This window comes from Chlorocebus sabaeus, chromosome 25 (assembly GCF_047675955.1).
Source record: "Chlorocebus sabaeus isolate Y175 chromosome 25, mChlSab1.0.hap1, whole genome shotgun sequence".
Taxonomy (NCBI): Eukaryota; Metazoa; Chordata; class Mammalia; order Primates; family Cercopithecidae; genus Chlorocebus; species Chlorocebus sabaeus.
Genome location: NC_132928.1, coordinates 67,479,034 through 67,496,539, shown reverse-complemented (window position 1 = coordinate 67,496,539; position 17,506 = coordinate 67,479,034). Strand labels below are relative to the sequence as shown.

The 17,506-nt window shown below is 42.2% G+C and overlaps 1 protein-coding gene across 1 annotated transcript in view; it reads left to right on the top strand.

Moving 5' to 3' along the window:
* The window catches only part of NUP133 (nucleoporin 133), a 75,131-nt gene that overhangs the window by 25,707 nt on the left and 31,918 nt on the right, over positions 1–17,506 (top strand). The window contains exons 13-16 of the mRNA XM_007989746.3: positions 5,294–5,457; positions 6,994–7,088; positions 12,219–12,443; positions 16,377–16,499. Of these exons, the coding sequence (XP_007987937.1) occupies positions 5,294–5,457; positions 6,994–7,088; positions 12,219–12,443; positions 16,377–16,499 (607 nt within the window). The remainder of the gene's footprint in view (positions 1–5,293; positions 5,458–6,993; positions 7,089–12,218; positions 12,444–16,376; positions 16,500–17,506) is intronic.

Here is a 17,506-nt window from a genome sequence, read left to right as displayed (position 1 = left end):
GTCACTGCACAAGCACTCTAAGTCTTTGCTTAGATGGCGTTTGCTAGTGTCCTGTTGGCCAGAGCAAGTCCGGTTGTAGTGAAAGCGTGCCTAAGCAGATGCGTGTATGGGGTGGGGAGTGATTGTCCTCACTTGGTCACACTTGCTGCTCTAATTTTCTTCTGGGTTTAAGGCGAATGCAGATTTCAGTTTATCTTAGACATGTATTCTGCTCATGTAGTCTGGTACTTTCCTTAAAAGGTATGGCAAATTCACATTTGAATAAATAGGAAAATGGTGATCCAGCCCCCCTGCGTTGCCTGTTGTTAGCTATGGGCAACTTTGGACAGATTGCTGAACATTTCTGCCATTCTGTTTGTATTTCTTCCTTTTTGAAGTATTGAGTGAGGAGTGAGTGAGAATGGCTAAAGGATCATTAGTTTATCATCAGGTCTTTGTTTTGAAGGAATATGCTGAGTTTACTACCTTCATTTCCCCCAGTTCTCAGCCCATGATTCCGTAATCCCGCTCATACTGGTATCTGAGGCATAAAGGCTCACTCACAGAGACAACAGATTCTGAAGTGCTTTTACAGTTCTAACATTCTGTGCCTCATGATCTACTGAGCTTAGTTTGTCGCCAGAAGGGGGCATCATTAGGCAAGTTTTTTGTTTCCGTTTAAAATTGTGTTCTTTTAATCTTGTTCTTTTACATGGTTCAGTCCTCAAAAATCTTGATTGAAATGCTGAGTTTTTATCTTTCACAAGTTTATCCTGTAATGAAAATTCTGTCAGATTTGTGGCATCTCAAAATGTAAATGATAATGCAGCAAGTGACCAGTCATTAGATTTGTTTCCTGTGGCTGCCATAACAAATCACCACAAACCAGGAGCTTCAAACAACTGAAGTGTCTTCTCTCACAGTTCTGGAGGCCGGAAGTCTGAGAGTGAGGCATGAACAGAGACCTCTCTCTGAAGGCTTTGGAAAAGGATCTGTCCTCACCTCTCTCAGCTCCTAGTGGTTGCTGGCAATCCTTGGCTTGTAGATGTGTCACTCCAGTTTCTGCCTCCATTGTCATGTAGCTGTCCTCACATTCACGTGGCCTTTTTTTTTTTTTTGATACAGTTTCACTCTGTCACCCAGACTGTAGTGCAGTGGTGCGATCTCGGCTCACTGCAACCTCCGCCTCCCTGGTTCAAGCAATTCTTCTGCCTCAGCCTCCCAAGCAGCAGGTGCGCACTGCCATGCCTGGCTAGTTTTTTATATTTTTAGTAGAGATGAGGTTTCACCACATTGGCCAGACTGGTCTCAAACTCCTGGACTCGAGATTCGCCCGCCTCAGCTCCCAGAGTGCTGGGATTACAGGCATGAGCCACCATGCCCGGCCCACGTGGCCTTCTTAGAAGGACAACAGTCATTGGATTTAGACTCATCGTAATTTAACACATTGTATCTGCAAAAACCTTATTTCCAAATAAAGTTGCATTTTGAGGCACTGGGTAGATACAAATTTGTGGGAGACACTGTTCAACCTGGTGTAGTCATCTTCAGATGTTTTACAGGGGAAAATTAATTAGGCAGAAGAAGGGACCCCTGATCTAAGTCCTGAGCAAGCAGTAGCCTCAGGAACAGTGTCATGGGCCCTGTAGCACAGCTGTGCCGAACTCATCCTGCCCAGCATGGGTGAAGTACTGTGGACTTAACAAGGGATGATTTCTGGGGGAGTGTCAGCTAGCTCTCTTAAAGATGTAGACTCCTTACAAACAGAATTGTGGCGCCTTTAAAGCAGGATTTCTCAACCCCATTAACATTGACATTTGAGGCCACACTTGGTGGTTCACACCTGTAATCCCAGTACTTTGGGAGGTCAAGGCAGGCAGATCATTTGAGGTTAGGACTTCGAGACCAGCCTGACCAACGTGGTGAAACCTTGTCTCTACTTAAAAAAAAAAAAAAAAAAATTAGCTGGGTGTGGTGGCACATGCCTGTAATCTCAGCTACTCGGGAGGCTGAGGCAGGAGAATCGCTTAAATCCAGGAGGCGGAGGTTGCAGTGAGCCCAGATCCCGCCACTGCACTCCAGCGGTACAATGTAGGCTGTTTAGCAGCATTACCAGCCGTTTCATGCTAGTTGTCATTAGCACCCTTTCCCCCAACTTGTGATGACCAAAGTTATCGTCAGACATTGCCAGATGGTCCCTGGGGTCACAATTGGTAGATAACACTTTTAAGTGTTATTATCTGTTTAATTTTTTGCTAAGATAGTATTACTGTTTTTATAGTATTATTTCTTTGAAATTAATTTTTATGTTATTTCGGTTTTCATTTTAGCCCAAAAAATACAAAAATCTTTTGTTCATGAGAGTTTTGGGGAACTTTTTCTGTAATTTTTTATTAAATCTTGCCATAGTCACCTTTGTATTTCCATAATCTGTAGCATGACTGGGTCACCAGCTTCACCCTGGCCTTTCATGTTTTCAAGAGTTTTTCTGTGTTTCTCCAGTCAGCTGTGTCTCCTGTTCTACCAAGGGACCATGACAGCCCTTTTCCAATCCCCTCCCACTTCCCGTTTCTCTCCCACTTCCCTCAGACTTAGCAGAGGACTTAACTTCATACTTCACAGAAATCACAGAAGCCCTTGATAAGAGCTCCCTGTGCCTCCTAGCTTACTAGCTATGAATGTGTCTGGATCCCAAATCCTCTTCCTCTTTCCCTCCCAATAAAGTAGGAAGGTGTGCTCTTCTTCCTATCAGAGACTGCCCTTTGTTTTGAAGGCCACTCTCTCCTGCTTCACTTAAGACTACATCCTTTCAGTTCTCCCCTTCCTCTGTCTTTTGACCTTTCTCGTGCTGGCTCCTTCTCATCAGCAATTAATCATATGTAGTCTGCCGTTTGTAAAAAGAACAGTCTTTGACTTTGCATCCTTTGAGCGACTACATTATCTATTTGTTCCCGTTAATGGCTAAACCACCTGAAAGGTTGTCTACATTCGCTATTGTCAACCACATTCCCCCTCTCTCTACTCCCTTGGTGATCTTTTCTCCTCCATGGCTTCATTTGCTGAAGAAACAGATGTACCATGAGCTGGGCCATTATATGAAAATGAAGTGTCCAGCAGCAGTATGTATTTCACAGGCACCTGCATTTCAACGTATCCAAAACCGAACTTATCTTCTCCAAAGCTTATTCTTCCATCCCTACCTCCTGCTCCAGTGACAGGCACTACCATCTCTTCAGTTCAAAGCAACAACAGAGGAGTCATCCTTATACAGGCATTCCCCCTTACCCACAGGGGGATATGTCTTAAGACCCCCAGTGGAAACCTGAAACTGCATATAGTACTGAATCATATATATACTATGTTTTTCCTATATGTACCTATAATGTTTAATTTATAAATTAGGCACCCTAAGAGATTAACAACAATAGTAATAAAACAACGATAACAATATACAATTGACCTTTGAACAACACGACTTTGAACTGCGTGGGTCTACATAATATGCAGGCTGTTTTCAACCAAATGCAGATCAAAAATTCACAGCATGTTTTCAACCAAAAGCAGATCAGAAATTCACTTACCTATACAGAGGGCCACCTTTTTGTACACTGGAGCTCCACACAGCCAGCTGCAGAACTTGAATATGGGTGGAATTTGGTGTACGTTGGGGGTCCTGTAACCATTCCCTTACGTATACTGAGAGATGACTGTACTGTAATAAAAATATGTGAATGTGGTCGGTCTCTCCTTCTCTCTTTCTGTCTCTGTCATCTGTTTTCAGACTGCAGTTGATTTCAGGTAACTGTGACTGTGGGAAGTGAAACCATGGATAAGAGGGGGCTACTGTACCTCCGATCCAGCAGTAACCTTCTAACTGGATTTTTCTCTTTCCTGTCTTTTCCTTTCTGCAGTAACCTCCTAACTGGATTTTTCTCTTTCCTGTCTTTTCCTTTCTGCAGTAACCTCCTAACTGGATTTTTCTCTTGTCTGATCTGACATCTGATCCCCTCTCCATATGATAGAGCAGTCTTTTGGGACACTGGAACAGACTGTGACACTCTTTTACAGTGCCTGTCCGTCGTCCTTGGTATTAGGTTCAAACCCCATAACGTGGTTTACAAGACTGTGTCCTCTAATTTTGTAATTCATCCCTTCTCAGTATCCCTCAGTTCTTCATATGTGCCGTGGTTAATTCCCTGGTGGGTTCATGGACACCCCGGTTGTCCCCTAATCTCTCTAAGTTAGAAGAGTCTGCTGCTTTTTATGGGCTCACCCTTCCTTTAACTGGTTATCCTGCAAGCTTTTTTCCAAACTCTTGCCTCCTGGGTGATCTCAGCCTCTCCCGTAGGCTCAGTTCTCTCCTGAGATAGAGGCTTACTTGGTGACGAATGTGGATATATGTTCTGTGTATAGCTATATACCCCCTCCCAATTCTCCCCAGCCTTCCATGACCTCCTCTTTACCAGTTAGGAAGTTTTCCCCATCTCTGTCAGTTTTTATCCCCTGTGTCATTGCTTGCTCAATTGCCTGGACTATTTTTTAAGTCTTTTTATCTTTCTGTGTCCAGAGCCTAGCACATTGTAAGTATTCCATGTGTATTTATTGAATTAATGAATGGATAATAGTTTTCTCCCTTTTAATTAAATAAATTTTATTAAAAGTAACTGAGCCAAAACCTATAAATGGTTTTTAGGTTACATTTAACTTCACAATTAACTTTGAAATTTTTTTTTTTTTTTTAATTTTTATGGGTACATAGTAGATATATACGTTTGTGGGGTACCTGAGATATTTTCATACGGGCATACAATGTGTAAATAATCACATCAGGGTAAATGGGATATCCATCACCTCAAGCATTCATCTTTTTTGTGTGTTATGAACATTCTAATTATGCTCTTAGTTACAGTACAATAAATTGTTGACTGTAGTCAGCCTGTTGTGCTGTCAGGTACTAGCTCTTCTTCATTCTGTCTATATTGTTTTACCCATTAGCCATTTCCACTCCCCGCCACTGCCACTACTCTTCCTACCCTTCCTACCCTCTGGTAACCATCACTCTGCTGTCTATCTCCATGAGTTCAGTTGTTTTAGTTTTTAGCTCCCACGAGTGAGAACATGTAAAGTTGGTTACATGCCTTTCTGTGCCTGACTTATTTCACTTAACATGTCCTCCAGTTCCATCCATACTGTTGCAAATGACAGGATCTCATTTTTTTTGGCTGAATAGTACTCCACAATTAATTTTTTTTCTTGGTGACTTTTGAAAATATTTTGCCTTCCTTAATACTTGTGGTTTCTGATTTTTTTTCAGAAAAGATTTAGGTCATGCTCAAATGGTGGTTGATGAGCTCTTTTCCTCTCACTCTGATTTGGATTCTGATTCTGAACTAGACAGGGCAGTTACCCAAATCAGTGTCGACCTGATGGATGACTACCCAGCGTCTGACCCACGGTGGGCTGAGTCTGTCCCTGAGGGTAAGAACGTTTCAATTATGGAATGGTGTGTTTTGAACATACTGTGGTTTCTTTATTAGAGGCATCTCTTAAAGCGTGTTTTTTAGCTTCTCAAACAATTTAATACTAATTCAATATTTTTAAAAATATTGTAACCTTCCTTATAGTATGTTTTGAAACAGGCTCAGAACAGGTCTAAATAACAGAATAAGAAACTAAAGGAACATTGGGGCAAATCCTAATTATTCTATCTGAGGCAGATTAATTAGCTTTACTTAGCTTTCCTGGCTTTTATTTCGAAAACAAAATTGGTAGCATAGGTAGATAGTTGGCACTTACCTGCCCCCCAGTTTGCTTTTGTTTTTGTTTTTGTTTTGTTTTTTTTGAGACAGAGTCTCCCTTACTCTGTCACCCAGACTGCAGCCTCCACCTCCTGGGTTCAAGTGATCCTCCCACCTCAGCCTTCCGAGTAACTGAGATTACAGGTGTGCACCACCACGCCTGGCTGATTTTTGTATTTTTAGTAGAGATGTGATTTCACCAGTTGCCTGGGCTGGTCTCGAAGTCCTGACCTCAGGTGGTCCACCCACTTTGACCTCCCAAAGTGCTGGGATTATAGGTGTGAGCCACCATGCCCAGCTTACTTACCCCCAAATTAAATAATTTTGGCATAATCAGTATATTTGACTAATAGAAATGGTCCATTCCCCTAAGAGCAGCAGTGATCAAATGTCAATATGTAGAAGTAGGCGAGACATGTCTTGCTGCCTATCCCAGGTGACTGCCCCTCTTACACTTACTTCCACTTCAGCAACTTGAGGGGAACTCTGGGGTCCCCAGGTGCCAGGGAACTGTCTCAAACATGTTTCTCTCCCTAATTATCCTACTTCTTAGCAAGTTCGCTAAGCTGCATTAGAGATTTAGGAAGAAAACATCAGAGTTCATCTCCTTTCTTTGACTGTTTTTGTTAGTGCTGTCAAGCTTAAATTGTTATAAATGATTAAACTAAAAATAACATATTTTGCCTTTTGAATAAATACAGTATGAATTATGTCAAACCTCCAGAATTTTCTCCTAAATTTTTAAAACTCCTGAGTAATGTTATAAATAATTGTATTATAAGGTCGATATTTTTCTTTTGTATAGACTTTCTTCTTTTTTTTTCCTTTTCTTTTTTGAGACAGAGTGTTGCTGTGTCGCCAGGCTGGAGTGCAGTGGCACAATCTCAGCTCACTGCAACTTCTGCCTCCTGGGTTCAAGCGATTCTCCTGCCTCAGTCTCCCGAGTAGCTGGGACTACAGGTGCATGCCACCATGCTCAGCTAATTTTTGCATTTTTAGTAGAGACGGGGTTTCACCATGTTTGCCAGGATGGTCTTGATCTCTTGACTTCGTGATCTGCCCGCCTCGGCCTTCCAAAGTGCTGGGATTACAGGCGTGAGCCACCACGCCTGACCTTAGCTTTTTATTTTAATAGCAGTTGGCCACTAATATTAAAATAGCATAGTTGTAAAACCACTATATTCTATGTTTAAGTTTTATCACTGTGTTTTAACAGAAGCACCTGGGTTCAGCAATACATCACTGATTATCCTTCACCAGCTGGAAGACAAAATGAAAGCTCACTCTTTCCTTATGGACTTCATTCATCAAGTAAGAGCCCGGGGTGTCTGTCTGCTCTGCCTTTGTCAGTCTCTCCAACACAGTGAGAAGTCCCTTCTCTCTATTTTGAGGTGTTTCATTGGTTGGGGCATGACTAGTGTTTTCCATTTTCTGTGCTAATTTAAAAGTCCATAATTCCTGGGCTGGGTACAAGCCTGTTAATCCAGGTATAAGAAGCAGGACTTCATTCGGATTTCCTGTGTGCATTTGTGGAAAAAGTTTTCATGAGTCGATTTTGTATTTGACAGATTTTTACATATGACTTTTAGTTTTGAGGTGCTATTAGAATCAAATCCTCATTTAAAGTATTCCTTTTCTTTTTTGTGTAAAGGTTATCCTCATATATATTGTGCCTTAATTAGAAAATGTTTTTGCTAGTGGACAGAATTGTTACATAAATTCACCCATTCTTGTCTCATCATTAAAAGTGACTTGCAGACATATTACATAGCCAAATGAATGAATTTCAACCTGTTTTGGGTTTTGTTTATTTTTTGAGACAGGGCACTCTGTCACCCAGTCTGGAGTGTAGTGGCACAGTCTTGGCTCACTGCAGCCTTGACCTCCTAGGCTCGAGCAATCCTTTCAGAGCCTCCTGGGTAGCTGGGACTGCAGGTTTGTGCCACCATGCCCATATAGTTGTTTTTTTTTTTTTTTTTTTTTTAATTTTTGTAGCGACAGAGTCTTACTACATTGCCCAGGCTGGTCTGGAACTCCTGGGCTCAAGCAATCCCTGCACTTCAGCCTCCCAAGGTGCAGAGGTTTACAGGCATGAGCTACCAGTCTCTTCCCTGATTGTTTTTCAAACTCAGTAGTGCCTACTCACTACTACACCTGGCTAATTTTTTATGTTAAGGAGATTCTAGTGAGTGCTGTCCAATCCAGTGCTTTCTGTGATCATAGGAATGTTCTCCTAGTGTGATGTCTAGTGGGACAGCTGCTGGCCACGTGTAACCTGAACAGTTGAAATGTGACTAGCAACTGAACTGAATTTTAACTTATTTAAACAGCCACCGTGGGCAGTGGCTACCTTAATGGACAGTGCAGCACTAGATAATTTCAGAAATGACTGATTGTTCCTAATCCCACATTCTTTTTCAATTTTGTGCATGGTTTGTCTCCTGTCTACTCTTGTATCGTCTTGGCAAGGAAACTCCAATCATTCATTTAGTCTCTCTTTTTTTGTTGGTATTTTAGGTGGGATATGGATTAATGAGGAAAAAACACATTTTCTCCCGATATGGTCGTTTAATTAGCCAGGTGTATCAGTTAACTATTACTGCCTTATAAACCACCCCAAAACACGGTGGCTTAAAACAATTCTGTGGGTCAGTCAGGCAGTTCTTCTGTTGGTTTCACCTGGAATCACTCGAACTCCATTTAGGATGCGCTGAGCTGGAGAGTCTGCCTGCCTCTTCCCGCTTTCTGACAGTTGGTTCTGTCAGCAAAGGCTCTGTGGTTCTCCTCCATTTAGTTGCTCATCCTGCTCCGAGCTGGACTGGCTTCCTGTGGTCTCAGTGGATGAACATAGAAGCTGTAAGCTTCTTAAGGGCTCATCTCAGATGTCACATAATGTTACTTACAGTAAAGTGACATTGGTCAAAGCAAGTCACAAGCTCAGCTGGGATGAAGGATTACATAATTGATTATACCTCTTTTTTTGTATGTGTGTGACAGGGTTTCACTCCCACCGCCCAGGCTGGAGCACAGTGGTGCAATCTCAGCTCACTACAACCTTTGCCTCCTGGGCTCAAGTGATTCTCCTGCCTCAGCCTCCCCAGTAGCTGGGACTACAGGCGCATGGTGCTGAACCTGGCTAAATTTTTGTATTTTTTGTAGAGAAGGGGTTTTGCCATGTTGCTCAGGCTGGTCTCGAACTCCTAAGCTCAAGTGATCCGCCTGCCTCTCCCTTCCAAAGTGTGAGATTACAGGTGTGAGCCACTGTGCCCAGTGTGATTATACCTCTTGATGGGAAGAGTGGCAGAGCCATTCTCATTGGAAGAGGATGTGCATATTGGGCCGGGAGGAACTTGCCCTGACCTGATTTGGCACACTGAGAGCATGGATGTATCAGAGGCCCGAAAGCCATGAGGGTGTGAGCACTCATGGCTCAGCCTTCCTGGGTTCCAGAGAACCCTGACAAAGTCCCACGGCTGCTGGTAGCAGTATCTGTCCCAAGGCAATCTGTAGCTAGTTCTGAAAACCCCATTCCAGCCATGCCTTTTATGTTTCTATTTCCTTTACTATTTAGAGCTCATTTTACTAATCAGGAAGAATTTATGTTAATAATCAGGAAAGCCGGGTGCTGTGGCTCACACCTGTAATCCCAGCACTTTGGGAGGCTGAGGCGAGCAGATCACAAGGTCAGACCATCCTGGCTAACATGGTGAAACTCCGTCTCTACTAAAAACATTAAAAATAAAAGTTAGCCAGGCGTGATGGCGGGCGCCTGTATCCCCAGCTACTTGGGAGGGTGAGGCGGGAGAATGGTGTGAACGCAGGAGGCAGAGGTTGCAGTGAGCTGAGATCGCACCACCGCACTCCAGCCTGGGCGACAGAGTGAGACTCCATCTCAAAAAAAAAAAAAAAAATAATAATAATAATAATAATAATCAGGAAAAAGCATAACTAGATACTTCTAAGGAAAGTTTTTTTGGATACAGGGTCTCTATTGCCCAAGGTGGAGTGCAGTGGCACGATCACAGCTCAATGCAGACTCAACTACCTGGGCTCAAGCAATCTTCCCACTTCTGCCTCCCCAATAGCTGGGACCCCAGGCACTCACTACCACGCCCGGCTAATTTTTTTATTTTCTGTAGAAACAGGGTCTCATAATGTTGCCCAGGCTTGTCTCAAATTCCTGGCCTCAAGTGATCCTCTTTCCTAGGCTTCCTAAAGTGCTGGGATTATAAGCCTGAGCTACTGCACCCAGCCCTAGGGAATATTTCTGAATATAGAGAAACGTTCCTTTTCTCCTTGAGCCGAACTTGGCATCTGCGGGGCCATATCCTCATTCTGAAGGGAGTGGAAGTAACACCAGTGCTTCAGAACAGTACCCTCGCCTCTGGTTTTCTGATGTTGAGGGAAGCCTCTGTGTTCATACATTGTATCTCCATACAATACAGAAGCAGGGAGGTAATCTGATCATATTCACTGTGTGACTAGAATGAATTTTTTTTTTTTTTTTTTAGTTTTTAAATTTTTTTGAGACAGGGTCTCACTCTTGTCACCCAGGCTAGAGTGCAGTGGCATGATCATAGCTCACTGTAGCTACAGCCTGCCTGGGCTTAGCTGATCTTCCCATCTCAGCCTCCCAAGTAGCTGTGACTACAGGCATGTGCCACGAAGTCAGCTAATTTTTGTATTTTCTGTAGAGACAGGGTTTTACCACATTACACAGGTGACGCCTGCTTCTGCCTCCCACCAAGTGCTGGGATTACAGGTGTGAGCCACCGTGCCCGGCCTAGAGTAGTTTTAATCTAGAACTGTTGCTTCCCTGTCAGTGCCACAATCAAAGCAAAGTAGAGCAGGCAATTGGGATAACCTTGCGTGAAAACTACGCCTAACATTTTTTTTTTTTTTTTTTTGAGATGGAGTCTTCTCTGGCACCCAGGCTGGAGTACGGTGGCACAGTCTCTGCTCACTGCAAGCTCCGTCTCCTGGGTTCATGCCATTCTCCTGCCTCAGCTTCCAGAGTAGCTGGGACAACAGGTACCCGCCACCACGCCCGGCTAATTTTTTTTTATTTTTAGTAGAGACTCCTACCTCAGCCTCCCGAGTATTTTTATTTTCACTGTGTTAGCCAGGACGGTCTCAATGTCCTGAACTCGTGATCTGCCTGCCTTGGCCTCCCAAAGTACTGGGATTACAGTTGAGAGCCACCACGCCTGGCCAACTACACATAAAATATTTTTGAGGGAACCAGGAAGTAAATTCAAGTCAGGAAAGACCATGTAACTTTTATTTTAAAATAATAAGGTGAACAGGTTGAATACATTAGGATTCAGTGAAGTATTCCACAGTCATTAAAAATAAAGAAGAATATCTAAATGTGCTATAAAAAAATACGATACTATCAAATAAAACAAGGCACAGAACAATATATGTAGTGTGACCCCTTTTGTATTATAAAAAAGATATCTCTTAGCATGTAAATACTACAAGAGCATGCAGAAAATGAAGGATAAGAAAATCAGATCACTTATTAACAAAAGAGAATTATACTTAAAATGTGAAAAAGTATTCATTATTTATGTCTGTGTTTTGGCTTCTTCCGAGTTCAGGTTATTGTAATGTCGTATGCAATGAGAAAGCTTAGGAAAACCCCTAGAAGATCATAACACAGCATAGATGGGCACCAAGCAACTCAGTAGGAGATGCAAAGGGTTGAAGACGTCTTCGCCCTCCCGGCAGCATTAGGGGTATGGAATCAATCCTTGAAGGTGGAGGTTGCTGAGTTTCTGATTCCTGAAAGTCTGGAATCTAGGGGAGTTAATTGATATAGCTAGCAAAGGGCAGTGTGAGGCTAGGTGCAGTGGTTCACACCTGTAATTCCAGTGCTTTGAGAGGCCGAGTCAGGAGGCTCACTTGTGGCCAGGAGTTCAAGATCAGCCTTGTAGAGACCCCCATCTCTACAAAAGTAAAATGTAAAAATTATCCTGTTGCGGTGGTGTGCTGCTTGGGAGGCTGAGGTGGAAGATGGCTTGAGTTGAGGGTTCAAGGTTAGGGTGACCTGTGATTGTGATTGTACCATTGCACTCCAGCCTGGGCAACAGAGCAAAACCCTGTCTCAAAAAAGGCGAAAAGAGCAGTGGGACTGTTTTGATAACCGTAAACAATAATTTGGGAAACATGATATGCAGAGACAATAGTAGTGGACAGAAGCCCTGGAGTGACCCTGCTCTTAGAACAGGAATGTCTGCACTTCCTTGTGGGTGTTACTGGCCTGGCTGAAGTGTGTCTGTGTGTTAGAAACAGCTAAAACAAGAGACAGCTGGAGGGACTTGCTGGGGGAGAGCTGGGGCCAGTGACTGCCCAGGGTGCTTCTGGGGAAAATACAGCTATGGTATTTTGCATGTTACCATATTGCTTTCTAAGAATATATGTTTGCCTTTTTGCAAGGTTGGCTTATTTGGACGTCTAGGCAGTTTTCCAGTTAGAGGGACACCAATGGCCACTCGACTGTTGCTCTGTGAGCATGCCGAAAAGCTGTCAGCCACCATTGTTCTCAAGAACCACCACTCCCGGCTTTCTGATCTCGTCAACACGGCCATATTGATTGCTTTGAACAAGAGGGAGTATGAAATCCCATCCAACCTGACTCCTGCAGATGTCTTTTTCAGGGAGGTAAGATGAGTCCTCTTTCATGTGGCTTTTTTTTTTTTTTTTAAATTTATTTATTATTATTATACTTTAAGTTGTAGGGTACATGTGCATAACGTGCAGGTTTGTTACATATGTATATGTAGAACTATGCCATTTAGTGATCATGCCCTAGGCAGGAAAGAGGGTGAGGACAAGTTAAATCACAAAAGATCTCACTGAAATGTTAAATTGGACCCCAGATTTTCTGGCTAAAGTATCACTCAGAAGTAAAAGAAGAGCTTGCAAAGTTGACTGAGAAGTGCTCCCTGTTGACTTTTTTTCCCCTTGGTAACTATCTCCAAGTACCTATTTGCTTTGCGTGCTGATCTTCTCCTTTTTTTTTTTTTTTTTATTTTTGAGATGGAGTCTCACTTGGTTGCCCAGGTACCTCCGCCTCTGGGGTTCCAGCGATTCTCCTACCTCAGCCTCCCGAGTAGCTGGGATTACAGGTACCAGCCACCACACCTGGCTAATTTTCATATTTTTAGTAGAGGTGGAGTTTCGCCATGTTGGTCAGGCTGATATTGAACTCTGACCTCAGGTGATCCACCCCTTCAGCCTTCCAAAGTAATGGGATTACAGGCGTGAGCCACTGCATCCATCCTGATATCCTGATCTTCTCCTTACTTTGTCTCTCGATCTACTGTTTTTTTTTTTTTTTTTTTTTTTTTGAGACTGAGTCTCGCTCTGTGGCCAGGCTGGAGTACAATGGTGCAATGTCGGCTCACTGCAACCTGTGCCTCCCGGCTTCAAGCAGTTCTCCTGCCTCAGCCTCTCAAGTAGCTGGGACTACAGGCCTGTGCCACCACACCCAGCTAATTTTTGTATTTTTAGTAGAGACCCTGTTTCACCCTGATGACCAGGCAGATCTACCCTTGACTCTGCCACAGCCAAGTGGCCTTCCTGAGTGGGCTCCCTTGCCCTCCCGCTTCTGCCAGGTCAGATGGGAGGCCCTGCCAGAAGGCCGGAAGTTGAAGTAGTTATTCCCCCAGCTTTCTTCCTTGCCTGTGCCCACTTTACATTGGCTGTGCCCCTCTGTCAGGGACCGTGCCTCCTGTCCAACTGCTTTCTCTTGTTTCCAGTAGCTGCCCCCTCCTCTTGCCTCTTCAGGCCCAAGGTTGATAATGCCTCATCCTAGGGTGCTGCCCCATCCCCTTTTGGACCCCTTAATCTTGTCCACACTTTTGCAAACAGTCCCTTCACTGAACTCCTCAGCTACCTCCTAGGATCCTGTTGCTACACCTTACTTGTAAAATCAGATTTATTTTCAGAGAAAAAGTAAAGTCTGCTACAAACTTCAAAGACAGAAATGGTTAAGATGCTGGTCAGCCAGTGACAGCTGGACATTGTGGAAATAGTGGCACAGTCCTCACGCTTTTGTGAAGCTTCACAGCCTGTTGAGGCAGCAGGGTAGACTTCGCTGTCTCCCTTTAAAGGTGTGACATTAGGACTTAGACCTATTGTCTTAACTGAGACTGCAGAATGATCTAGTTTTAGAAACAATGCCAACTCTTCCCTCAGCTCAGTGAAATTTGGAATTCCTTATGCATCTGAGGAACTTCAAACTCTATTTGGTGTCTCAGATTTTGCTTCCTTCCTCCTATAGCCTAACTGTATTCTAGCATGTAACACATTATGCCAACAGGTCTCTTTTTCTTAATGTTTGATATACTGTAACCTAAGTTTGATGTACTATAACCTAAGTTCAGTCTTCTGTTGATTCCGTAAGTGTGTTTAGTGTGAATTCTTTGTTTTTATACGTTTGGGTTAGTTCCTAGGGAATGGAAGGAAAAGTGCTTTGTTATGTTTTGTTTTTAATCTAGAGAGTATGCCAGAAATCTGAAAGAAAAACAAATCACCTCAAGTTTCATGATCTAACAAATCAAATTGTTGTCTTTTTTGTGTCCTTTTTGGTCTTTATTCATACGTAGTTTTATATGGTAAGACAGTGAATTTTTAAAAATTAATGGCAGACTGCTTGTAAGAACTGAGCAAGAGCCTGGTTTATTATTCTGCATTTGTATCAAAGGGCAAAGTGTAATTGTCAATGCAGTGTATGTACATGTTTCAGTTAGCTGAATTATTAGAGAAGGGTCTGAAAATTATCAGTTGGATACATAATATAGAATAGTATTTTAGGACTATGATACAGCAAAACTAAAAATGTGATTGGCTCCTCAAAAGAATGTTCCATATGAAAAATGGTAATGTTTAGGACTGTTCACGTCACTATTTATCTTCATTTCTCATGATGTTCATTGGTCTTCAGCTTCTCTGGGGTGTAGTTCTAAAGGTTTTCTCCCCTGTCATAATCATCATGAAAAGAGAATATAATAGCTATGTACATATAGTAGTTTTTCTTTTTACCTGTCCTTCCCTTGGGGGTGACAAAGTACCTTTCTAAGGAGTATTTGTGTTTTGGGACGAGCTGGTTAACCAAAATCAATCTCTGATTGGTGGGCCATATAGAAAGATATTTTGACTTGGCAGCCCTGATAGACAGTAAAACAATACGGAGCCTGCCTGAAGGTGCACTCTCCACTTTGCCTCTGTCTTCAGTTTGGGAAGGCCTTGTACCCCCCAGGGCTCTGGAAAAGCAGAGCTCACTGCTTAAGAAACAGACTATGTTGAGACGGCATATGAGCAATATTTGAAATCACTGAATATATACATGATAAGATAATTTAACAAGTGTTTTGGCATTTTGTGCGCTTTTATGTTATTTTCTGTCTTTTATGCTTTCCTTTTTTTTTTTTTTTTTTTTTTTTGAGACAGAGTCTCGTTCTGTCACCAGGCTGGAGTGCAGTGGCACAATCTCTGCTCACTGCAACCTCCGCCTCGGTTCAAGCCTCAGCCTCCCGAGTAGCTGGGACTCCAGGTGTGTGCCACCACACCCAGCTAATTTTTGCATTTTTAGTGGAGACGGGGGTTTGCCAGGATGGTCTTGATCTCTTGACCTCGTTATCTGCCCATCTCCAAAGTGCTGGGATTGTGGGCGTGAGCCACCGCGCCCGTCCATTATATAGGCTTTCATTGTGTTTTTCATGTTAACAATGTAAAATATTCTTATGCTTAATCTTACAAATTAAATATGCTGAAGATTTCTTGCCTGGGCTGTTAGGATGCCTTTGGCTAACATCAGAAATGTAAAAGGAAGAACAAGGTTTGCAAAAGGGAGGGATTTTGTTTGGGTCATGTTTTATCTGTGACTGTGTATCTTGTTCCTTCAGCCAGTTTGTGAGGTCCTTGAAGGCAGCTGATCTGATTTTTCTTTCCTCTTATCTCTGTCCATTGCTATGCAAACTCTAATAACGGGGGCAAGCTCAAATGCAGACTTGAACTTGAAACAGGAGTTTCAGTGTCTGATGGTATTTTTGCATTGTTACCTCCATGTATTAATTAATGACAAAGGAAGAGTTAGAAGTTATGTATTTAGTTCATTATTTTCTTATGTTGCTTACTTCTATTCTGCAAACATTTCTGTTATGTCTGAAGAAGGGGAATTCCTCAAAGAAAGAAATTAGCAAGTTCATGTTTTGAGGTCATTATTTTAGTCTAGTAGTGCATTAGTTTGGGGTATGACATTGTACAGTGATATCTGTAACCTAGTGCCATTTAAAGGTGCTCGGAGCAGAGTAGCTATAATAAATAATATCGTTGTTTAAAGAAAAAAATCTACTTGGTAACAATCCAGAATTTGCCTGTTTATAAGACTTACTTGGGCACTCTTAACTTTTAAAAGTTAGGAGATCTGACTTTTCTTGATTTTTGAATTTATTTTTACCATCAACTGTCAATAAATTTTCTTCCATCTATAGGTCTGAGGATATGGCTTAATGAATAAAACTCACTGGGTAGTTGTTACCCATCACCATAATTTTTGTTGACGTCATTGACTTCTGTGTATTCTCTCAGGTGTCCCAAGTAGATACCATCTGTGAGTGCTTACTGGAGCATGAGGAGCAAGTCTTGAGGGATACACCTATGGATGCCGTTGAATGGGCTGAAGTGGTGATCAATGTGAACAATATTCTCAAGGTACAAAAATGTAGTAAAGGTTTCAGCATTTCAAAGCCCAGAGCATGGATAGACAAGGAAGTGGTTTCCATATTCCTACTCTGTATTGCCGATAATTTATAAGGTTGTAGACATTTGTTAATCCCCAAAAAGTTAGAAAAATATCAGTCATCTTATTATTAATCAGCTAATGAATATTTTGAATTTTAGCCTGGTGCCTATTAATAAATTTCTATAATTCTGAGTTTCTATTTGGTAGAATAATAAACCTTTCATTTGGGAAGATGTGTTTGTATCTTTGCAGTTTTTTTAGTTGTTTTTTTTCGGAGAGAAGGTCTCACTGTCACCCAAGCTGGAGTGCAGTGGCACCATTGTAGCTCACTGTAACCTTGAACTCTTGGGCTTACAAGTTCCTCCTGCCTCAGCCCCCAAGAGTGTTGGGATTACATACCTGAGACACAATGCCTGATTGCAAACGTATTGTTAATGTAACTGTCTAAATATTTCTCATTTCTATTTTTTTAATTACTCAAAACCTTGCTACTTTTACTATTGACTAAAGTGTTGCATTTCATTTTAGCTAGTGGACTTATAGTAATGATTTTCCTACTTTGGTAACTATTGTTTGCCAAAACTTGAAGTTAAATTATGGAGTAAAACAAACTTCAGAAGCAGAAAGAACCAAAAATAATCATGCAGATCTGTGCTGACTTTTTTCTCTTATTTTCTTTTCTTTTTTATTTTATTTTATTTCATTTTTTAATTTTTTTTGAGACATGATCTCACTCCATTGCCCAGGCTGGGTTTGCAGTGGCTTGATTATAGCTCACTGCAGCTCCACCTCCTGGGCTTCAGCAATCCTTCTGCCTCAGTCTCCCAAGTAGCTGGGACTGCAGGTGCACACCACAATGCCCAGGTAATTTTAAAAATTTTTTTGTAGAGAGGGGCTCTCACTATGTTGTCAGGCTAGGAGCAATCCTCCTACCTCAGCCTCCCAAAGCACTGGGATTACAGGTGTGAGCCAACAT